This window comes from Symphalangus syndactylus, chromosome 5 (genome assembly GCF_028878055.3).
Source record: "Symphalangus syndactylus isolate Jambi chromosome 5, NHGRI_mSymSyn1-v2.1_pri, whole genome shotgun sequence".
NCBI lineage: Eukaryota > Metazoa > Chordata > Mammalia > Primates > Hylobatidae > Symphalangus > Symphalangus syndactylus.
The window spans coordinates 148,138,316-148,160,867 of NC_072427.2; the positions used below are offsets into that span (position 1 = coordinate 148,138,316).

Below are 22,552 nucleotides of genomic sequence, written 5' to 3' on the forward strand. Positions count from 1 at the left end.
AAAAAGGAAGATTATCTGGGCAAGTCCAGTGAAGGCAGACAAACCACAAGACCCAGTGCCAGGTTTATTCCCTCACATGTGGGTGGTTCACATACACAGCACGGAGGCACGGGCACCATGGGAGAGGGCAGCACTCCTGCCTTCTGAGGGGATCTTGGCCTCACGGTGTAAGAAGGGAGAGGATGGTTTCTCTTCTGCCCTCACTAGGGCCTAGGGAACCCAGGAGCAAATCCCACCCCTTCCACCTCTCAGCCAAGGAGAAGCCACCTTGGTGACATTTAGTTCCAACCATTATAGTAAGTGGAGAAGGGATTGGCCTGGTCCCAACCATTACAGGGTGAAGATATAAACAGTAAAGGAAGGTACAGTTTGGATGAGGCCACAGGAAGGAGCAGATGACACCATCAGAAGCATGTGCAGGGGTGGGGCAGTTACTGGGCTTCTGGGCTGCTTAGTCCCTGGCTTGGCAGGAAGGGTAGGGGAGATGGATGGGGCTCATTGTTTGGCATTGATGATGTCCACGAATTCGGGCTTGAGGGAAGCACCACCCACCAGGAAGCCATCCACGTCAGCCTGGCTGGCCAGCTCCTTGCAGGTTGCCCCAGTCACAGAGCCTGGGAAGGGAGCAGAACAAGGGCTTGGTGAAGAATGGGATAAGTCTGCCCCATCCCCACCTCCATGTCCGAGGGCTCAGTCTAGTCCTCAGCCCACTCCACCTCAGCCGGGAATCAAAGCCACTCACCTCCATAAATGATACGGGTGCTCTGAGCCACCGCATCAGAGACGTTGGACTTAAGCCATCCTCGGAGCTTCTCATGTACTTCCTGGGCCTAGAACAAGAAGCCGGCCTAAGTAAGACCTTTTCTGCCTCTCTAAGAGGAAAAATCACTGGCACCAGTGGACACTTAGTGTGGTTTCTGACTGAGTCAAGAGTACCAGGGCTCCGATCCAAGCCAGGCCCTGGATTGGATGTCCTTGGACAAGTCACTGTCTCTGGGCTCAAGGTCTCCATGTCTTTGAAATAAGGGGTTGCCCTAGATGGTCTGTGTCTGTCCAAACCTATTGAGGCAGGCTGGGATGAGGGCAGGGCTCCTGGGCTCGGTTACCTGTTGGGGTGTTGCAGTCTTGCCAGTACCAATGGCCCACACGGGCTCATAGGCCAGGACGACCTTGCTCCAGTCCTTCACGTTATCTGCAGGGCAGAGATACAGATGGAGGGAAGGGTGAACAAGAAAGAGCTCTTCAGCCAGGTTCACCGGAGTATGAAGAACAGTGGCCTACTGCCCCCTAGTGGACAATGGGGGATTTCCAGGTGGCATCTACCTTGGGGCTGGAAAAGTGATAGGCCGCAAGCAAAGATTCTCACTCCCCCTCCCCCTTTTCCTTTTCTGGATCAGCATGGGGACCAAGACAGGCTCCAGGGCCTGACCCTACCCTCTGAGTCTGTGGCCCTGGATAGGCTCAAAGGTCCCTTTCTCCAGAGATACCTGCGATGACCTTTGTCTGCTCGAAAACAACCTTCTCAGTGATGCCAGCTTCCCTTTCATCTAGCTTCTCCCCAATGCAGGCGATTACTCCGAGTCCCTCTGCCAGAGCATGGGCCACTTTCTGCCCAATCAGCTGTTGAGAAACACACTTGGTGAGACATCCTTCTTGGAAAAAGACATCCCTTATCTTCTCTCTTGGCTACTAACCTCATCTGACTCCCCAAAGACATGCCTTCTCTCTGAGTGCCCCAGGACCACCCACGTGGCTCCGCAGTCTTTGATCATGCCAGGGCTAAAGGAAGAGATGAAGCCAAGGTTCAGCAGGGAGCCCACCCTGTGGCTTTCCCCTCAACGAAGAAAGCGAGGGAAGGGTCCCACACACCCCTCTCCACCTCGATCTCACCTGATCTCCCCAGTAAAGGCCCCATTAGTCACTTTGTAGCAGTTCTGCGCAGCCACAGCAATCTTGGGATCCAGCTTCTGCCGGGCGAAGTCGATATAGGCAGTAGGGGGAGCACAAACCACCTCTGAGAACAAGATGGTACCACAGGGGGATGAGACTAAAGAAAGCCTTCATTCCCCACAATTCCTAACCAGTGCCCTGGAGCCCCCTAGCCCTCACCCTCTTCTTCTTAGTTCTGCTCTCCTCCCCTTTTCACCCCAGCAAGATGACTTTGTCCATTTTCCAGCCCAGGTTGGGTCTGCACTCAACTCGAAGAGCCTTCCAGATACCCCTGAGAGGCCACGGCCCTCACCCTGCCCTCTGCTCTTTTAACAGCTGTGGCTCCAATTTCCTCTTGCTATTCTGAGCATAGGCACCTCACAGACTCAGCATTCTCTAGGGGCCAACCCTGCTTCCCTTCTAAAATAGCGCATCCTCACCTCCCCTTTGCAAGGCAAGGATTTGTAGCAAAAGGAGAGGGGCCAACTCCTGGGGTTTGTATTGAGGCCTCTGGGGAATGAACGAGAAGGGGATGCCAATTTGGATTAGGCCCGCGGCTCTCCGATTTCGGTGGAGGGAGGAAGGAGGATGGAGGAGAGCATCCTTTGCCCGTGGGTGGCAGAGACCTAACTGACTCAGAGGCCTTGCGCTCTGCCGTTTCCAGTGGGGAAAGCGGTAGGATGGTTCCTCACTCCCAGATCGCTCAGCCTGTTTGTCACCGGCTCGGTCCCTTCCGTGGAAGGCGGGAGTCGCTCAGCTTGCCGAAGGGAAGGGGTCAGATATGGGGGCTCAGGGACCCCGAGCAGCTCGGCGCGGGGACGAGGCCGCCGGCAAGGAGGGGGAGGAGTCTGGGGCTACGTGCGGCGGCGCACGGCGCGGGAGGCCGAGGGGCAGGTAGCGCGAAGCCCACGCGGCCCAGCCTCCTCCCCCACCCCGGGGGCTGCGGTCAGCCTCCCCCGGTCTCCCGCAGAGCCTCGGGCTCCGCTCCTAACCCCGTCGCCTGGCGGGCACAGCCCCAGTGCGCGCCCCGGGGCCACCTTCCTCCAGGAGACCCAAAACGTCCTTACCTGCCCCATAGTCCAAGGGGCATCATGTGCTCCGCCCTGCCCCCTCGACGCACCGACGGGGCTGCGGCTGCGAGGCCCCTGCCCGGACCCCAGCGGCCCTCGTCCCACAGCCCTGCATCAGGTCCGCGCGGGTAGCGGCCTCGGGGCCTCGGGGGAGGACGCTGCCACTCCTGCCCCGGCCCCGGCCCGGCCAGGCCCCTCCTCTGCGAGGGCTTACCGGTGTCGGCCGGCACCTTGGCCGCGTTCAGAGTGCCGATGAGCTCCCCCAGACTCTGCTTCCGCCCGTTCATCTTCCAGTTCCCCCCAACGAAGAACTTCCTGGAGGGCGCCATGGCGCTGAAGCCGAGGCGCTGAAGGTCAGTGTCTGCGCGCAGCCGCGGCCGCTGCCCACTTATATAGAGCGCCACGAAGTGGAACTCCGCCTCCTCGCCGTCCTCCGCCATGGCCCGCCCAGTCCCCCGGAGCCCTGCCCCCCGCCCGCCCTCCTGCCGCCGCCCCGGCCGCCGCCCGATGTTGCACTGTTCCGACGTTCCCCCTTCTTGTGGCAACGTTCTAGGAGCGTCGGGGGCTCGGTCGCCTCCGCCTCGATTGCGGGGCTTTCGGGACAAGGCGAGACCTGTGGGCTCCGGCGCTCAGGGGAACCCTCGCTTGGCGACTTGAGTCCCCCACGGGGCCAGAAGTGGTTTTCAAGCGGAACTAGCTGGTGGCAACTTGGCCGTAGCCCAAATCGCCCACTGGGGCAGAGAGGGCCCCTCTCCAACTGTGGGATAGACAACCTCCTTCCCCCATCGGAGCAGCTCATGCCCGACTGCTGAGCAGGCACCCTTCTACCCAGGGAGTCTACCGGAGTCAAAACCTGCGGGACAAATGCAGGGTTCACAGCGGAAGGGGCAGCTCACAGAGGCATAGGCCGCCAGGAGTATCCCAACCCTCGCCCCGGCTGGCAAGGCCTGACAGGAACTGCAGGGACTGAGTCCCAGTCTGAAGCCAGCTAGCCACTAGGGACATTTGGGAAATCTTCCGACTCCTGTGTGACTAAAGAGAGGGAAGGGCTCTTCACTCCATCTTTCCTTGGCTTTGTGTTGGCATTTAGTCACTCTACTCCACCTCCCCACCCAACCCCAATTTTCCTAGAGCTCTAGAACAAGTGAAAAGTGGAGATTTGCCTTTGGCGGGTAGGCGGCCAGAGTTAGGAGTTTTCTGAAACGCCCTCCTGCTAACCCCAGGAAGGTAAGCCTCTCCCAAGGTATCAAACAGGACACAATTTAGCCGTTGTACTTTTATTCACATCGTGTATTTTGGCATTTTCCAGAGAAGGACAAGGAAGAGACAGGGTGGGTGGGGGAAAGACTGAGGCAGGAGGGTAAGGGGGGGGGTCCCTATTTCCCTCACATCCCTCCTTGACCAACCACACAGGGGCAAACAAAGGGGGAGGGGAGGCACAGGTGATCGCTCCACTGGGAGAGGATGCACAAAGCTACACCCACGCGCACAAACGAGACCCCTCCCTCCACACCAGGGGGCTGGGCGGGTCGACACAGAGAAGCAGAACACTGTGGATTCCCGGGGCAGGTGAAGCAACAAAGTCTCCTTACAGACAGGTGGCCGGCCCCTCCCGTCCCCGAACTGCTCCATCCCCAGAGTCTATCGCTGCCCCTCTGCTCTGCCCAGCCATTCTCCCACGGCCTCCAGCTTCTTCCCTGCTGCTGGGGACAAAAGGAAAATGGGTATAGAGCAGAGGGGCTGAAGTCCATCCCTCAGCCCCTCTCCCTCATGCCAGGTGGTCTTCCCCTGCCCTCATTGGTAAGGGGTGAGGCAGGCTCTTAGCTGGCCACTCTCTGGTAGAAGTAGATGTAGCCCAGGTCCTTGGGCGGCTTCTCGGAGGCACACACTTTCTGGTCATTGTAGATCACCCATCTGGGGAAGTGGGGAAAACAGAAAAGGATGAACAAACTGGGCATTCCAAGTGGCATCATGTAGTCTCTCAGACATGGCCCCTGGAAGTGCTCTCCACATTCTCTGCCCGTACCCCAAATCCACAGCCCAGCCACCACGTGCCTTAAGGGAGCTTCACAACCTCACAAGGGTCACGGACCCTATTATGTCTTCAGATCCTCCAGTACCTTTACAACCACCCCCCACCCATTCCAGGGAGGCAGGGGGTTGGTAAACTTTTTCTGGCAAGGGCCAGATAGTATTTGAGGTTCTGCAGGCCCTCTCTCTGGTCTCTGACACAACGACTCAACTTTCCTGCTGCAGGATGAAAACAGGCACAAACAACACATAAACAAGTGTGTCCAGGTTCCAGTGAAAATTTATTTACAAAGGCAGGGGGCCTGGCCGGGCACGGTAGCTCATGCCTGTAATCCTAGCATTTTGGGAGGCCGAGGCAGAAGGATCACTTGAGCTCAGGAGTTCAAGACCAGCCTGGGCAACATAGTGAGATCCCATCTCTATTTTAAAAAAAAGCTGGTGGCCAGATCCAGCCCTTGGGCCAATCACTGCTGCAAGACCTTCTGTCACTCTCTGGCACTTTATGTCCCCATCAGGCAGTCCCTTCACCTTCTCCCACAGCTATCCCAAGGACTTCCAAATGGCCCTCCTCATTCCCACCACCATTCTCCATTCAAAACGCATGTGGCCAGCGCTCACCTGCCTTCCTTCTTGATGTGGCAGACGTAGTGACCACACATGGTAGAGGTGCCCATGTGACTAATGAAGGCAAAGAGCTGATACTCTAGGGAAGGAGAGAGGGGGTCAGAGAAGGAAACAGAAGGGAATGCTTGAGTGACAGCCCAAAGATCCAGGCAACAGCTCAGACTCAGGACAGGAGTTTCACGGAATGTGAGGCAGGTACTGGGCCAGAGCCTGTTCCATGTCAGACAAGCCCGGCCCACTAGAGCCAGGCAGGATGAGGGGGTTTGCAAAATCTGTGGATGTGAAGGGGTTGATGTGTTTGGGGGAGGATGGAGGCCCTGCCCCACCCTGCTCCCCACCCTCAGATGCCACGTTGAGGTAGAGAGAAGCCCCTGACTCCTGAGGAGGGCAGAGCTGCCTGAATGAGGGATCTGGTGTAGCAGACTGACCAGATTCCACCAAACCTGTCCTGCTTCCTGGGGATACTCACTTCCAGGACCATCCCGGACTTTAGGTCCCACCGGCACCGACTCAGAGATGGAGTCAGCAGCTGAGCGGCCCTCTGAGATGTCCATGGCAGCTTCAGCGTCCAGGTCGTCAATGTGACTGAAGATCCAGTCCACAGCCCGTTCTAAACTATTGTTCTTGGAGAGGAAAGAAGCATTACATTTTTTCTTTTTTTTTTTTTTTTGAGACAGAGTCTTGCTCTGTCGCCCAGGCTGGAGTGCAGTGGTGCGATCTGGGCTCACTGCAAGCTCTGCCTCCCTCCCGGGTTCACACCATTCTCCTGCCTCAGCCTCCCAAGTAGCTAGAACTACCGGCGCCCGCCACCACGACCAACTAATTTTTTCTATTTTTCAGTAGAGACGGTTTCACCCTGTTAGCCAGGATGGTCTCGATCTCCTGACCTCGTGATCCACCCGCCTCGGCCTCCCAAAGTGCTGGGATTACAGGCGTGAGCCACCGCGCCCGGCCAAACAGAAGCATTACTTTTTTTTAACAAGTTCTGGGGAAAAAAACCCCAGCAGTGAACGCAGGCCTCAGGTCCTTCATCGCAGCCACAAAAGAGTGGTGCCCAGCCTTGGCCAGACCACACCTGTTGTCTTTGGTCTTGCTCAAGAAGGACGGCCCCTCATTCCCACCCCCTTCTTCCCCACTGGCCCCATGTCCTTAGCTGGGGCAGCCCATACCGTGGCCCGCAGCGCTTTCAGGGCCTGGTCCCGGGAGAAGCCCATGGAGACGATGGTGGTCACGCAGTCCTCGGGAGGGGGGTCGGCTGCTGCGCTTGTGGAGCCCGGCCCACTAGAGCCAGGCAGGATGAGGGGGTTTGCAAAATCTGTGGATGTGAAGGGGTTGATGTGTTTGGGGGAGGATGGAGGCCCTGCCCCACCCTGCTCCCCACCCCAGCCTACCTGGATCATCCATGTGTGACATGACCCAGTTCATGGCGGCCTCGGCCCCGCTGTTGCCCGTGTAGTAGACAGCTTTGCGGCAGGCATCCATAGGGAAGCCCATCTCCACCAGCTGGATGATGACTGATTCATCCAGCATGGGCGCTGTAATGGGAATTGTGGGTACACGGACCGACTGATTGGGCCACTGTTTGCTCCTCCTCCCTCCCACAGGCCAGGACCCAGCCCTCTTCCAATCACCCATTCCATGCATTTTTCTCCCATGGATTGGCACCTTATCCCAAAACTAAAATGACCACACAATTGTAATGTGGGTCCCTGCCCATTCTCACAGAATGGGCCCTGTTTCTGGAGCATGATACCCCCACCCTACCCAAACCAGGGAGGTAACAAGGACAGAGAGGCCACTAGCTGGTACTGCTGCCATCCACACCCAGAAGGTGGCTGGGAGTGCTCTGGTGAGGCCCCATGTCAATCAAAGAGGGCAGAGGAAATTTGAAAGGGAGGACAGGAGAAACACAAAGGACAGGGGCAGGGGATGCAAGGCAGAGAGGCCCCCATCAGCACTGGAGAGAGACAGGCAGGAAGAAGAGTCACTAACATGTCGGAGAGGAGAAGTGAGGGGAGCAGAAGGAGTCTTCGTCTTCGTTGCCATAGAAACCAAGGCTACCTTTGGGCTCATCCGGAGTGACCAGGGGTGGGGCAATGTCTGGCAGCTCCTCTTCTCCGGGCTGCAGCCCTGTGCCCCTCAACTGGGAGATGTCAAGCTCCTCTGGCATCTCGATGGACACATCTGTGGGAAAAGGGTCACCTCAGCAGCTCCCGGAGGCCCACCTGGAAAGTGATTCGGGAACCTCAATCCCCTGCCCCCTATGTCAGAACTGTTCTGTAAAGAGGAGCTGCTAAAAGCACGGCACCCATCTTATAGGGGTCCCAGTATAAGACAAATAATACTAAGCCTGGGAGTCGGAGGCCAGGATGCTGGTCCTAGATCTACCACAAATAATCTATGGACAGGGCAGGGGGCCTAGAACTCGTGAGACAGAATGATTTTATATTCTTGTGAGTCTCAACTTCCTTATCTAGAAAATGAAGGTACATCACGAGTTCTCAAATGACAGTCAGGGACCTGTAGGACTCACGAGAATTAATTGTTTCAAGATTATCAAAATGAAAACATCTTACCAATTATTAAAAAAAAACTACAAAAATCACTTTTGGTTGTAAATCATACCTATAACAATCAAAGAAGTCTTTTAATATTTTTAGTTAGTGCTTTCAAACTACATACATTTTGAAACATTGAAGGTGATTTTTTTCCCCTTTCAGAGGAAACTTTGAGAAACACTAGTTTATATGTGTTAAAGCCCCTTCTTTTTCTAGCATTTTCTGCGTAACCTCCCTCATTCCAGCAGCCATACCCAGTTTCTTGGGCACCCAGTCTAAGCCGAAGGTGAACTTCTTGATCTGGATAACCAGGTAGTCAGGGAATGAGGCAAATCGCGTGGTCCTAGAGAAGAGAGAATGTGCTGGTACCCAGAGAATCCCCAGGGTTTTCCTCTCCTGAAACTCGCACCTGGGGTTCAGCCCCTCATGTAGAAGTCCCAATAACCCAGAAGATCCCCCACATTCTTCTCTTTCCCTGGGCAGGTGTCTAATGCCTGTCCTCAGCCAACAAGGAGCAGTAGAGGCCAGAAGGAAGGCTGTCAACAAAAAAAAGAAAAAGAAAAAAGCCCAGGCGTGGTGGCTCATACCTGCAGTTCCAGCAATTTGGGAGGCCAAGGCAGGATGACTGCTTGAGCCCAGGAGTTAAGAGACCAACCTGGGCAACATGGCGAGACCCCGTCTCTATGTAAAGAAAAAAAAAAACCCACACACAGAGGAAGAGCTGTTTCACTGGCAGGAGCAGCAAAGGGCTGGGCAGCTGACTCCCCGAGACCAAAGCCCCCTTTCAGGTCTCACACCCATGCCAGGTGCCAATGGCTAGGCACAAAGTGGGGCTATTTGCTGAAAATCCAAATTCTGCCCACAGCTGATCCTAAGTGCCTGTGCTCAGCCATGACTGAGGGGGAGTGAAGAGAGGCTACGCTACAAAGAGCCCCTGTGCCACAGGAGAAGAGAGAGTGGTTGGGGCAGGACAAGGTGACAGATAGAGTCAGCACCCATGTCTCCCCCTACCAGGGCCCCTTGGTTCCATCAGGGCCAGATTACCAGCCCAACTGATTCAACCCTGAGATTCCAACCACAAAGGGATGAAAGAACAGGGAAGAGGCAGAAATATCCTGTGGGATGGCTCTGCCATAGACCCACAGCCTCAGGCCCCGACCAGAGGACTTACTTGACAGCTACTGACTTGGCCTGCAGGGCCGTGCTCCAGAAGTCATCGACCTGCTCAGGGGCCCCGTAGGCCTCCAGGCAAGAGCTGAAGGGCACCTGGGCCCGAACCAGTTCTGGCAGTGCCATCTTCTCCTCTTCGGCTTGCCGCTTCTTTTCCTCGTACTCCAGAAGCTCCTCTGGTGACAGAATGGGTTGGTGGATCCTTCGGACGGTGCTGCTTCTTTGCCTCCTTAGCCTCTCCCTACTGGCTCTGTGTCCGTATTTCGGTTCCTCTACCCTTCCAAAGCACCCCTGACACATGTCCAATATATCTCGCCTGTTCCCACGCAGCTCTGCTAACAAGCTGTATCCACTGCGCGAGGTTAATCCTATCTACTCCTGGTGGCCCAGACTGGAACCTTGGCTGGTGGAGCAGGGCATTCCATGGGCTGTGCTCCCATCAGGTGCCCAAGCATTCCTCCTAGACCTTAGCCTCCCACCGTGCCAAGGCCTTGCTGATGGAGCAACCTACCTTTGTTAAGGGCTGCATCCATGGGCACAGGCAGCTGCATGATGTAGTCAACTCGCTGGGTGTACTTCACCTTCTCTGTGGCGAGGCACTTGATCTTTTCCTCCACCAAGAAGCGGAACACTTCATTAGGATTTTCAGAGCTCCGGCAATTCCTCTATGGGAAAGAGGCAGGGTAGGGATGTCTGGGCAGCCAGGGAACAGAATGGGGCCTGAAAGGTTCATGGGAGAGTCAGGGAAACAAGGCAGACTACCACTCAGAACTCAGGGACACAAGAGCAGAGCAGAAGCCTTCCCTAATTCACCAACCCCTCCCCATTTCTGGCCCCATCCCTGCACTGAGGGACTGTGTTGGAACACGCTTGTATTTTTCTTTATAAGCAGTAAGTATTCTCTTATCATTGTCTTTGGCGGTAATCTGAATTGGGCTTCGAGCCCATCAAGGGTAAGGATCATCACCTTCACTCTCCTCCTCAGGTGCAAGCACTGTTCACAGGGACACAGACTGTTGGGGTTCAGGGATGGGACTGGGTTGGGGCTGATAGAGGGAGAAATGGGCAAGAAGGAGAGTGAGTAAATTGCAGGAAGATGGGGGTGTGCCATCTTCCCAGCCCTTACCTCCACCATGTTGATAAGGTGAAGGAAGAACTCCTGGGCATCCTGCTGCCGGTTGGTGGAGAATTCAGGGTGGCCCTTGCCGATGAGGGCCTTGAACATCCGAGGGGCAATGCCATCTTGAACTTCCTGGGAAGAGTCAGGGCAGGGACTCAGCTGGGGCTCAGTGGCCATCCAGGGGCCTTCTTTAGACATCTCCCAGACCTCAGCTTCCCCACAATCCCAGGGCTTGAAAGGAACAGAGTCCTAGACGCACCTTCTGTTCTGGCACCCGCTCCCCATCGCCCGACTCCGGTACTGGCTTGGAATACTCCCCGGAGAGAAGGCCATGGCCCAGCTTGGCCCTGCATTAATATCCAAGAAAACATTTCGCTTCAGTCAACTAACGACCCTGTGTGTCCCCAACTCAACCGCCTCCTCATGGCTCTCCCTAGCTAACTCTCAACAATGTGAAAAACCTTAGATTCTACAGGAACCCAGCTCAAGACAGACAACATGCCAGAGGGCAGTCACCCAAATGCTCCTAATAGGCCAGTGGTGGCCGTGCATGGTGGCTCAAGCCTGTAATCCCAGCACTTTGGGAGGCCGACGCAGGCGGACCACGAGGTCAGGAGATCGAGACCATCCTGGCCAACATGATGAAACCCCGTCTCTACTAAAAATACAAAAAAAATTAGCTGGGCGTGGTGGCTTGTGCCTGTAGTCCCAGCTCCTTGGGAGACTGAGACAGGAGAATCACTTGAACCCAGGAGGCAGAGGTTGTAGTGAGCCGAGATCGTGCCACCGCACTCCAGCCTGGCAACAGAGCAAGACTCCATCTCAAAAAAAAAAAAAAGCCAGGGGTTAAAGTGCTGTGCCTCCAGGAGGTCATGGAGGAGGAAGGTATACAGCCGTGACTCTCAACAGCTTTCCTACATAGGACCTGGTTACATACACCTGGGTGCTGAAGTCCTGGGTAGGGTCCGTCGGGGCATTCTGGAAGATCTTCTCCAGCTTATCCACATACCTAAAAGTCAAGGGAAGGACAGTTGGAGGGGCTCTGGCCTGAGCTCCGAGGAAAAGGGAAGGGAGCAAACATTTACTAACTCTGTGAACGGGCTCCCCTCAAGAGTGGGGAGTTGCTGTGGGTGAACCTTGGAGTCGCTTCTCTCCAGCAACCTGCCTGTTCTCCCCTTCTCAACTATGTCCAATGTGCAAGCACACTCGGCGGCATAGGAGCCAGGGAGGGGGAAGGCAGCCGGGATTAGGATAAGTGCAGTTCACGTTCTATTGGATAGAACCTGTTGACATATTCTGAGCATTCACATTCTAATTGTTCCCCAAATTTGAAAGTAAACTCATTTCTGCTGAGAACCTGCCTTTATTCTTAGTGTACCAAGCCCCCCTCCTCCCCGAGTGCTACACGTCCATGTTAGGTGCTCATCTGATGTCACTGCCCTAAAATAAGGACCATCTGCTAACCCTTGAGTCTGTCAGAAGGCCACAGAGCCCTGGGACTTGGCACTCTGCACTATCAGTGGGGTTTGTGTGTTGGGGTGCTGGTGGTACAGCTCCCTAACTTGCTCCCCTCACAGCATGTCAGCCAGAGTGTGACAGGAATTATTCTTTTTTTTTTTTTTTTTTTAAAGAGAAGACAGGGTCTCGTTATGGTGCCCAGGCTGGTCTCAACCTCCTGGGTTCAAGCGATTCTCCCATCTTGGCCTCCCGAAGTACTGGGATTACGGGTGTGGGCCAACACACCCAGCCGATAGGAACTACTCTAAGACCAGAATCAAACACAGAGGTGCCAAGGGCAGCTGAAGGAGGAGTATGCCCAGAGGGTGCTGACCAGGAGGGGGCCTGGGGAAGGAGAGGGCACTACTCACTTTCTCTGGAAGTCAGGGATGCTGAAGAGCACCTGGACCACGGAGTTGAGGTAGCAGCTGTTACCCAGGTTCCGGATGCCTGTGTAGCCAGGTCCAAACAGGGGCTTGAGTGGCACACCTGACTCCTGGATCAGCTCCCATTCACCAATCCGCTGGTTCATGTCTATCTCCAACTCGGTCATCGTCTTGTCTGTCTGTGTGAGAAGGGGCACTTCAGGCTGAGTGAGAAACTCAACCCTGTAGTTTTTACCTTGATCTCTCAGAGTCTAGGATGATACTCAACCGTGGCCTAGCATTTGTGGAATTACAGGCTCAAATATGGGAGGTACGTTGAGTATCGTCCAGTTCAAGTTCTGGAAGGCCACACATAATTGTCCCAGAGGCCCGTTAGTCATCACGGCCTCTGCTTGAATGAGGAATACAAATTCCTTCTACCTGAAATGTTTTTCCCATCCTTAAGGTACCCCTAACCTCCTTCACATTGTCACTTAGGCATCACTTCCTCAGGGAAATGTCCCTGATCCTTAAACTAGGCCAGGTCACCCTGCTGTTAATTACTGTAGTACCCTCTGCCTCTCTTTCATAGCGCCCACCATAGTTTGCAACTATTCACTTATCTGGGAATGTGACTAATGTCTGCCTTTTCTTCTAGAGTAGAACTCTTATAAGCAAAAACCACATCTGTCTTATTCACACAGCATCTAGCACATAGTAGGTACTCAGTACTATTCACTGAATAAATGATTTTAGATATTTAAAAGAAGCCTGTGTATCTTGGGGATGGGGTTAACTAGAAGATTTCTCCAAAACCCTATGTCAGCCTCAGGCAAAGAGGAAGGGCCCTCACAGGGACAGGAAGTAGAAGAATCTGAAGTTGAAGGGGGTCTCACCTTCTGCATCTTCAGCATGTCGATGCCGAAGTGGGACAGGTGCTCAGCCAGGCTGGGGTCCAGGACCATGTCATCCTCATCATATGAGTACACGTCTAGAGCAGGAAGCAGGAAGAGAATCAGGGGAAGTGGCTCAGGACTAGCCTGGCCACCATCCCATCCCTTGCACAGAAGGGACTTGAGGGGACAGAAGGAGAGCCAGTAAGGTCCACCCTCTTAGTTCCCTTGAATATGGGTAATATGAGTGAGCTCATGGCCCTTCTGGGGCTGACGGTCAGGGAAGACAGATGAAACAGGGTGAGGGTTGGAATTGATTGTGATTCTGATTCTAGCTGTATAGGATAAGGTAAGACAGGCTTGGTAGGAAAGGGATGAGGATTTGAGTGGGGAGTAATCGAAAATTTAGTCTCATCTGCAGTATCTTCCTTTTTTGAGACAGGGTCTCTGTAGCCCAGGCTGGAGTCCAGTGGTGCAATCATAGCTCACTGCAGCCTCAACCTCCCGGGTGCTCAAATAATCCTCCTACCTCAGCCTCCTGAGTAGCTGAGACTACAGGCAGGAGCTACCACACCCAGCCAATTTTTCTTTTTTCTTTTTTTGGAGAGATGAGGTCTCACTATGTTGCCCAGGCTGGTCTCGAACTCCTGGGCTCAAGCAATCCTCCTGCCTTGCCTCCCAAAGTGTTGGGATTGCAAACATGAGCCACCGCACCTGACTATTTTCCTTTCTTATCGAGATAATGCATTCGTGTATTATACATGTCACATGAAATTACTAACAAATGAAATACATTTAAGCACGAGAGTGGCTGGAGGAGGGGAGGCTGTACCAGCTCCATCAGGGGTGATGGTGCCCAGCTTGACAGCTAACGGGTAGCCTGTCTCCCGGTAGTGCTCCACGGCGTGGTTGTTGCCCCCACTGCCGTCGAAGTAGCGTCGCCCACAGAGGATGGAGCCATCAGTCAAGTTGAGCCACAGGTTCTCTCTCATGTCACACTTGGAGCACTTCCAGCCACTAATCCAGGGAGAAGAGAATCAGCAGAAATGTGGGTCGGGGATTTGAGGGAGTGGCAGAGAGAGGGGGCTCTGCAGGCCCCCTGCCAATCCAGGGTATCTCTCTCTTCTCCTCTGGCCATCCCCATGTCTTGTTCATTTCCAAGTTTCCCTTCCTGTCCTGCTCCCTACCCTCTCTCCCACCAGATCCCCCAGAAAAGTGGGCTCCTTGTCCTCGCTCTGGGGGTGGTGCCCGAGGCAGAGGGGCCAGGCCTCACCAGGGAGGGATTCGAGCAGGGTTGTCCAACTGCTTGAGGCTGAAGGCATGCTTAGACACCTGCCGTACTTCCCCATCCCATGCCTGCACCTCCTGCTTGCGGGAGGCTGAGTCCGCCGACAGTAGGGCCTCCACTGCACTGGTCACCTGGGGGAAGCAGAGGGTCAGAGGCAATATCCAACCCCCTGCCCCACATGCCCCTCTTCCCCTTGGCCTTCAGCTTTGTCAGTGCTTGCCTAAGACACCACTACCCTGGCCCATCTTGCTCTAGAATCTTGGGTAGCTTGCGGGGGAGTCATACCCGATCTCTGACAATGTCAGGCAGTCCCCCTAGTCCATCCCGGGCAATCTCCAGGTAATCTGGCAAAATGACAATCTTCACATCCTCGTCTAATTCAAACTTCTCCTCACTAAGGTCAAACCCGCCTTCAACACCTGGAAGGATAGGGAAGAAGAGGGAGAGTAGAGCAATGACAACAGGTCAATGTCCCTCCTCCAAGCCAGCACCTCACTTGCCCCATCCAGAGTTCTAGGGCCATCAATCAGGCCCACTCTTTGGGGCTTTCCTGGTGCTGCTGAGAGCCAGAAAGACCAGCTCAGGGAGAAGAACAGGACTGCAGTGGTGCTCACCAATAGCCAGCCGCGTGGGCTTCTTCCGGGGTGGGTCTCCAGTGCCTGTAGTAGGGTCCTCCTCTTTCTGCAAAGAAGCAGGAAGGGCTGGATCAGCAATGAGCACGAGCGAAGGAACAAGTCGGGAGGAGGGAGGGAAGGAGGTAGTGGCTCATCTCAGAATAAAGCTAAAAACATCTGTGCCAAGCTTTAATGACACAGAAGTAGGTGGAAAAAAAGAAACTGAGTCCAATAGGAGGTCAGAATGGAACAGATAGAGTGGAACAGAATGTACCCAGGCCTTGCCCCAGCCCTGTCCCTACCGGGCGCCGGGTCCGCCGGAGGTGCAAGTAGACTCGCTGGCCGGTCTTATTGAAATGTCTCTCCACATACTGTTTCCCGAAGCCCAGAAATGTGTTCATACAGATGTAGAGGCCCCCCTCAGACTCCTGTAGGACAAGAGGTAAGGGTGAAAACACGAGGATGTTATGAAGCCTGGCGAGGTGAGGAAACCAAAACCTGGAGTCAGAAACTGCTGGGTTCCGGAAGAAATGCTGTGTTCTCTAACACTGGGTGGCCCCTGGCAAGTTATTTAGCCTTTTAGGACCTGGGACATAGCTAAGATTCTCTCCATTTCCTCCCATGACTTTGATAACAACCAACAAGGACATCGGGGGCTGAGGAACACCAGCTCATCTTCGCCATTCAACAGCAACACCGGTCACCATTTATCTTTCCACCTGCTCCTTCTCGGGCTGTGGAGCTCTTTAATCAATCACGGAGGACTTCCTTCACCTCTTTCCTGGGGCTAACAAATCCAGAAAATAAATGGGGATCAAATACTGTGGACTTCCAGTGCTGGAGATTACATTCAAAAGGAAAAAGGGTCCCTTCATAGGAGAGGAAAGACTTTCTCATGTCAGACACTGAACCCAAACCAGGGACACCTAAGACAAACCCTATCTGATCTCCATGATTCAGAAAACCTTCCAGAGCGGAGGAGCAGAGATTCCAGCACTTGACAGTATATCTGATCCGAGTGTGCCAGCAAGCAAAATTACCTTTCCTTTAAAAAAAAAAAAATTTATTTTAGAGACACTGCACTCTGTTACCCAGGCTGGAGTGCAGTGGCACTATCATAGCTCACTGCAGCCTCAACCTCCCAGGCTCAAGTGATCCTTCTGCCTCAGTCTCCAAAGGAGCTGGGACTACAGGCACATGCCACCATGCCTAGATTTTTTTTTTAAGAGGTGGGGTCTCGCTATGTTGCTTAGGCTGGTCTTGAACTTGTGGCCTCAAACAATCCTTGCACCTTGGCCTCCCAAAGTGCTGGGATTACAGCGGTGAGCCTAAACATCCAGCGAAAAAGACCTTTCTTTTACCACACTCTACCAGGTAGTCGAACCCTGGTCCACACTGTGAGTCTTCTCCCTCCTCTCCTGCTGAAGTGTGGCTTCCCGGGGAACAATGACTTGTTAGGGACTCACAGCTAAACCTGCACCCAGTCTGGCAGGGTCATGAAGTCCAGCATTCCATAGCCACCACACTCTCTCCTCTGCCTCCCCTCTGACCAATAAGATCCCTGCTGAAGTCCCCCAACAATCACCAATCTCAAAGCCATCCCCGTCCGACAACAATCTCGCAACACTTGCTGAGATAGCTCGAACACACATAACCCATGAAAACAGGGACAGACGGGTGTCCACCCAGAAACACAGCTAAGAACGGAGGATGGGCTTCCCCCAAAGCTGATCAGGTTTTCCACTGACTTTGTAAAGAGTGATGGAGAAGGTGGAGGAGGAAATTGGAGACAATAAGGGTCTTCCCTCAGATCCAAGGCTTTGAGCAACAACAGGCATCCTCTTCCACGAATAAAAGTCTCAGTGGCCTTGAACATTTCTCTACTGTGATATGAAGAATAGTGCACTGTCTAAGGTAGTTCTTGGTCCCATAGATTGCTCTGTACCACTTCCTAGAACAGTGTGTACTGCAAGTTCATGAACAAATAGAGCATTTCTCACCGGGGAGGTCAACTAAGCTCTTTCTACCATGAGCCCAATTTGAAGGTAACCAAATATGCTGGAAGTTGGTTAGCAAAGAACTAGGGCACACTGACAATCTCTTGACTTGGGGTGAAAGAGGGAAAGTGTCAGAAGATTACAAAAACCCTTTTTGGATTATTCAAAGCAGTTACTAAGGAGAGAGACAAGAGTGAATATAAGTGTAAAGAGGGACCCACTGACTTCTACCACCTGCTGGTAATTTAAGAAAAACCCTTCCCTCCTGGGAAGAATGTGGGAGCTCTGAAGTGATTAAACTCCTCTGTTGGAAATTAAAGATGCTGATTTCACCAAGGATTGGGAACCCTGGAGCTCTGCTCCGCGCAGTGCTCTTTTACCTCTGCCAAAGCCAGACTTCAGAGAAGCAGCACATTGTCTGAGGCCCAGATCAAAGCCTAGCAAACCAAGCAAACCAAGCAAACCACAAATCACAGTGATGATCCTGAACTGGGCCTCACATCATGCTGTTCTACTCAGTACTGGTGATGCAGTAATGAAGGCTTTCCACTCTGACTTGCAGTTTTCAGGCCATGAGCTGGTCTGGCAGAATACCCTGGGCAGGGCCCAGCAGCTTGAGGGGAGGGGTGGTGAGGGGGGCGGATCCCAACCAAGCTGCTGCCTTCTCAGTTCAGGCCCCAAAGAGCCTCGGCTTGAGGGTGACATAGGGAAGGCAGAACTGCAGGAAGGGAGGTACCAGGTGGAGCCCGCAAAACGTGAAGCATGGTGTGGGAGGTGGCTTTGTGTAACTAGCCAAGAGTGGGAGCGGGATGGGAAAGAGGCCTTAGCATCCTCCGAGAAAGAAACCACCTCTCTAGGAATACTTTAAAAGGGGTTATCTCAGCTGTCTGCGATAGGTTGGGGGGCGGGGGAAGGGTAGGGGCTGCGGCCATTGCTCACTTCAAAGGAGAAACGACTAGAGCTTTCCTCTCCTCTTTCCTTCCCTCCCCGCCCCCTGTCCGTTTTAACCACGGGGTGGAGGCTTTCTAACTCTGCCTTTCTCAGAACCGGACTTCTTGAGAGCCCACTCCCAGACTATTAACCGCCTAGGAACTGCAGTCCCCACCCCCAACTCCAACCCCGGCCGAGAACAGTGGGGAGTCGTCCCCATCACTCCTACACGAGACTACAAAACCCGGAGAGCCGTGCGCGGCAGACAAGGCCGACTGCCAGGTTTTCTCAAGGGTCCACTTGGGGGATGTAGTCCGACGGTCGGGCTGCGCCCCTAGCTTAGAACGGCAACGAAGGCAGTGAGTGACTACAATGCCCACAGTGCTCCACGAAGCGGGTAGCTGGAAAGGTGAGCGCGGCGGCTTCCGGGGACGGTAGTCACACGACAGCCGCAGTTAATGAAAGGCAACGGCAGAGTGGAGCGTGGGAGACTACAAGTCCCATGGTGCATCGCAGGGAGGCGGTAGCCCAAGCCTTGCAGGCCCCGGCGGAATGACCAGGGCGATGGAAGGAAGTCGTGCTCGTTGCGGACGTGGGGAATGGGCTTACCGGCGTGTCGAAGGAGAAGGCGCACTCGTCTTTGTGGACCCGGTCTCCAGCCTTAGGGACCCGGATCGTCGGTAATACTGACAGCAGCGCCTCCTCACTCAGCTCCGCCATGACACCGGCAGCAGCTTCTCCACACACGGCGGCTCCCACCGTTCCCAGTCCCCTCCCCTGCCCCTCCCGTCCAATGAGCGCCACTCGTTAGGGGCATGCGCCGCGGGGACGACGCGCTAGAATGGCAGTTGGACGGAGCCTGCCTGCCGGTGCTCCGCCCCTGCCCCGCGCTTGACTGACGCCAATGAGAAGCTCTCCTAAGGCAATTGATGGTTGAAAGAACCAATCCCACTCCTCCAGGGCGGGAGCGCACGTAGAGCAGCTAGGTGGGCTCCGGAGTTGCAGCTGCTGCGGCTCGGCAGCTGCTCCGGCTCCGGGACCCTTAGAGTCCCTTCACGTGCCTTCTATTGAAGAGCAGGAACTGACGGTTGTTTAGGCCTCTCAATTCCAGAAAGTTTCCTGGGGACCTTTCCGGTCGGAAAGTCGAGGGGCAGTTGTCTTGTATTTGAAAAGGGGGTATCCAGTGAGGCGGAGCTTGAGGGGGTTGTGTCGAGTGATTGATACAGCTGTCCACCAATAAGGCTACTATCGCTCGCCTCAGGAAAATCATCACAACTCCAGCTGGATGTGCGCATAATAGTGTAATCACTCATGATTCTATTTTGTTTAATAATTCGTTCTTGAGACTAGACGTCTCGAAAGCGAAGACTGGCACTCCTCAGTCTGCCACGGACAGCTCGCAGGCCGATACTGAACAGAAGCACCCTTATCAAGGAGGCGTCACCTCTGGGCAAGCCTAGCATCAGTCCATTGACACCCACAGTCACGATGATAGACGTTCTCCCAGACCAACAGCTTCCTTTGGTTCGAGGCGGGTCTTACGCGAAGGGCCTATGGGATCTACGCCAGTTCAGCCAATAGGGTCAGGGCAGGGGGCGTGGCGGGAAGTTTGAAACTCGTAACTTCGGGAGTTGAGCCACGAGCTGTTGTGCATCCAGAGGTGGAATTGGGGCCACGTAAGTGATTTGAATAACTTAATAAATAAGTTAGAGGGCTTGGCAGGCCCAGAACGAGCCATTTTGTCAGCTGAAGCAGTCATTAAGTCCGCAGAGGCCTCTGGTCCCCTGCCAGGAAGTTTCTTCACTGGAAACTGGGAAGACAGGGTGGTTTAGGGTTGAAGGTCCGACGTGGAAGAGATAAGGGCTGAGACCTGAGTCACTTCTCACAGGCATTCCCTCCTCGTCCCGGGGTGGCCCTTGCCCCCACCCTGCAACTCCTGGTTGAGATGGGCTCAGCCAAGAGCGTCCCAGTCACACCAGCGCGGCCTCCGCCGCACAACAAACATCTGGCTCGAGTGGCGGACCCCCGTTCACCTAGTGCTGGCATCGTGCGCACTCCCATCCAGGTACTCTGGGCCAGCGTGGGAAAGGCAGAGAATGTCTGAATTCTTGGGCCTCTTCCTAACCTGATTTTGAGAGAGCCCTCATGCCCTCACCCTTATCCTGGCCTTATTTTCTGCAATCTCAATCTGTGTGGGGTAGGCTGGATATCTGAGGGCCTTGGCAATTCCTTCCTGGAATATGGGGAGGAGAGGAGAGAAGAGTCAGGGCCCAGACTTGTTCTAGCCTATGGTCTTGACAGGTGGAGAGCTCTCCACAGCCAGGCCTACCAGCAGGGGAGCAACTGGAGGGTCTTAAACATGCCCAGGACTCAGATCCCCGCTCTCCTACTCTTGGTATTGCACGGACACCTATGAAGACCAGCAGTGGAGGTAAGTGCTGGGCCCAGGGAATGCTGATGAAGCTGTCATCTATTATTCTTGGGTAGGGTCCATGAAGCCATTCTCCCTTAAAGGGGCCTCCATCCTCCTGCTTCGGACCCATCTCACTCTTATCTCAATATTTGGTTCCCAGCCTGGGTGCGGTGGCTCATGCCTGTAATCCCAGCACTTTGGAAGGCCGGGGTGGTCAGATCGCTTGAGCCCAGGAGTTCAAGACCAGCCTAGGCAACATGGCAAATCCCCATCTCTACAAAAAATACACACACACACACACACACACATACACACATACACACACACAAAAGCACGGTGGCATGGGCCTGTGATCCCAGCTACTCAGGATTGCTTGAGCCCACGAGGTTAAGGCTGCAGTGAACTGTGATCACGCCACTGCACTCCAGCCTGGGGGACAGAGCAAGCCCCATCTCAAAAAAAAAAAAAAATTGCTCCCTTTCACCTTGATTTCCTTGATTTCTCTCTTCCCACTTGCTCACCCACCTGGGCATGAGTCCTAAGGTTCCTGTATGTTTTGCTCCTTGCTGAATGTTGTGTATCAGAAGGTCACTGTTCACTTCACTTTCTTCCTCTAGACCCCCCAAGCCCACTGGTGAAACAGCTGAGTGAAGTATTTGAAACTGAAGACTCTAACTCAAATCTTCCCCCAGAGCCTGTTCTGCCCCCGGAGGCACCTTTATCTTCTGAATTGGACTTGCCTCTGGGTACCCAGTTATCTGTTGAGGAACAGATGCCACCTTGGAACCAGACTGAGTTCCCCTCCAAACAGGTGTTTTCCAAGGAGGAAGCAAGACAGCCCACAGAAACCCCTGTGGCCAGCCAGAGCTCCGACAAGCCCTCAAGGGACCCTGAGACTCCCAGATCTTCAGGTACAGAATCTAAAGGCAAGATGCAGGGAAGATAAACTAGGATAATGTTTTGGGATAAGGTCCACGGGTGAGTGTGGGAGGAATAAACTATAAGTCCTAGTTTTGGGTCCTTGCTTTAACTCCTTACCCACCCCAGGTTCTATGCGCAATAGATGGAAGCCAAACAGCAGCAAGGTACTAGGGAGATCCCCCCTCACCATCCTGCAGGATGACAACTCCCCTGGCACCCTGACGCTACGACAGGTAAAGGAAGAGAAGGTGAAAGCTGTTACTAGGATATCCAACATAGAGGGTGGGAGACCCTTTTACCCAGATCTTCCCTCTCCTGAACAGCAACCCCCCCAACTCATACACTGCCGTTTTCAGGGTAAGCGGCCTTCACCCCTAAGTGAAAATGTTAGTGAACTAAAGGAAGGAGCCATTCTTGGAACTGGACGACTTCTGAAAACTGGAGGACGAGCATGGGAGCCAGGCCAGGACCATGACAAGGAAAATCAGCACTTTCCCTTGGTGGAGAGCTAGGCCCTGCATGGCCCCAGCAACGCAGTCACCCAGGGCCTGGTGGTATCTGTGTCCTCTCAGCCCTTCTTTCCCAGGGATCCTGAGGAAAGGCTTGTTTCCTTAGACTCCTCAACTACCAAACTGGGACTCAGCTTTATGGGGCTTTCTTTGTGTCTTGTGTGTTTCTTTTATATTAAAGGAAGTATTTTTAAATGTTACTTTAAAAAAGTGTATGTAAACCTTGCACCGAGTTTTCTGTGTGTAGAATGGCAGCCTAGAGAGCTTGTGTTCCCTGGCCTGAGCCCACTGATGCTCTGAGCCTCCTTTGCACATCTCCCTTAAACCATGGTGTCCCAGTGGCTCTGTCCTTGGCCCTTTCCTCCTGCTCTCCCTAGGTGTTTACTTCTAGGGCTTTAGCTATCACTTCCCTATATTCTGGTAACTTCCAGGTCTCTCTCTCTAACCCTGACCTTTATCCACCTGCCCTATAAGTACTTCAAAGTCAGTTTGTCTAAAACTGAATTTATGATCTTCCCCCAAAAGCTATTTCTCATTCCCTCTTCCCTATCCTTGTGAATGACAGCATTATCTACCCAGCCACCAAACCCAAACCTTGGCCATTATCTTGAATCCTTCCCTCC

The 22,552-nt window shown here is 53.9% G+C and overlaps 3 protein-coding genes across 18 annotated transcripts; 1 reads left to right on the forward strand and 2 right to left on the reverse strand.

Moving 5' to 3' along the window:
- Positions 1-51: 51 nt before the first annotated feature.
- On the reverse strand, positions 52-3,469 carry TPI1 (triosephosphate isomerase 1). 2 transcript variants are annotated; one of them, XM_055280859.2, is made up of 7 exons: positions 3,214-3,469; positions 1,891-2,014; positions 1,695-1,779; positions 1,488-1,620; positions 1,107-1,192; positions 743-830; positions 52-614 (listed from the first exon to the last, which is right to left on the reverse strand). In XM_055280859.2, the coding sequence occupies exons 1-7, from the start codon at positions 3,437-3,439 to the stop codon at positions 496-498; spliced, it is 861 nt and encodes a 286-aa protein (XP_055136834.2). In that variant the 5' UTR covers positions 3,440-3,469; the 3' UTR covers positions 52-495. The 2 variants fall into 2 exon arrangements, with proteins under 2 accessions (XP_055136834.2, XP_055136835.2); XM_055280860.2 differs by having other exon boundaries at positions 1,891-1,972; positions 3,280-3,449.
- A 791-nt stretch (positions 3,470-4,260) lies between these two features.
- USP5 (ubiquitin specific peptidase 5) lies at positions 4,261-18,992 on the reverse strand. Of its 6 annotated transcripts, none has more exons than XM_055280870.2 (20): positions 18,696-18,992; positions 15,462-15,587; positions 15,160-15,226; positions 14,831-14,964; positions 14,531-14,676; positions 14,090-14,274; positions 13,261-13,355; positions 12,371-12,564; positions 11,440-11,511; positions 10,762-10,849; positions 10,509-10,634; positions 9,894-10,047; positions 9,384-9,558; positions 8,467-8,555; positions 7,716-7,838; positions 7,046-7,189; positions 6,824-6,969; positions 6,124-6,277; positions 5,649-5,733; positions 4,261-4,913 (listed from the first exon to the last, which is right to left on the reverse strand). In XM_055280870.2, exons 1-20 carry the CDS (start codon positions 18,804-18,806, stop codon positions 4,820-4,822), a joined length of 2,508 nt encoding a protein of 835 aa, XP_055136845.1. In that variant the 5' UTR covers positions 18,807-18,992; the 3' UTR covers positions 4,261-4,819. The 6 variants fall into 6 exon arrangements, with proteins under 6 accessions (XP_055136845.1, XP_055136844.1, XP_063495817.1 ...); XM_055280869.2 differs by having other exon boundaries at positions 7,647-7,838; positions 18,696-18,978; XM_063639747.1 differs by lacking the exon at positions 11,440-11,511 and having other exon boundaries at positions 18,696-18,890.
- Positions 18,993-19,036: 44 nt separating this feature from the next.
- CDCA3 (cell division cycle associated 3) lies at positions 19,037-22,139 on the forward strand. Of its 10 annotated transcripts, none has more exons than XM_055280880.2 (6): positions 19,037-19,762; positions 19,975-20,151; positions 20,388-20,517; positions 21,117-21,410; positions 21,547-21,653; positions 21,777-22,139. In XM_055280880.2, exons 2-6 carry the CDS (start codon positions 20,032-20,034, stop codon positions 21,930-21,932), a joined length of 807 nt encoding a protein of 268 aa, XP_055136855.1. In that variant the 5' UTR covers positions 19,037-19,762; positions 19,975-20,031; the 3' UTR covers positions 21,933-22,139. The 10 variants fall into 10 exon arrangements, 8 of the variants coding, with proteins under 8 accessions (XP_055136855.1, XP_063495838.1, XP_055136853.1 ...); XR_008658056.2 differs by having other exon boundaries at positions 19,372-19,762; positions 21,563-21,653; positions 21,777-21,914; XR_010120899.1 differs by having other exon boundaries at positions 19,372-19,762; positions 21,563-21,668; positions 21,777-21,902.
- Positions 22,140-22,552: the final 413 nt, after the last annotated feature.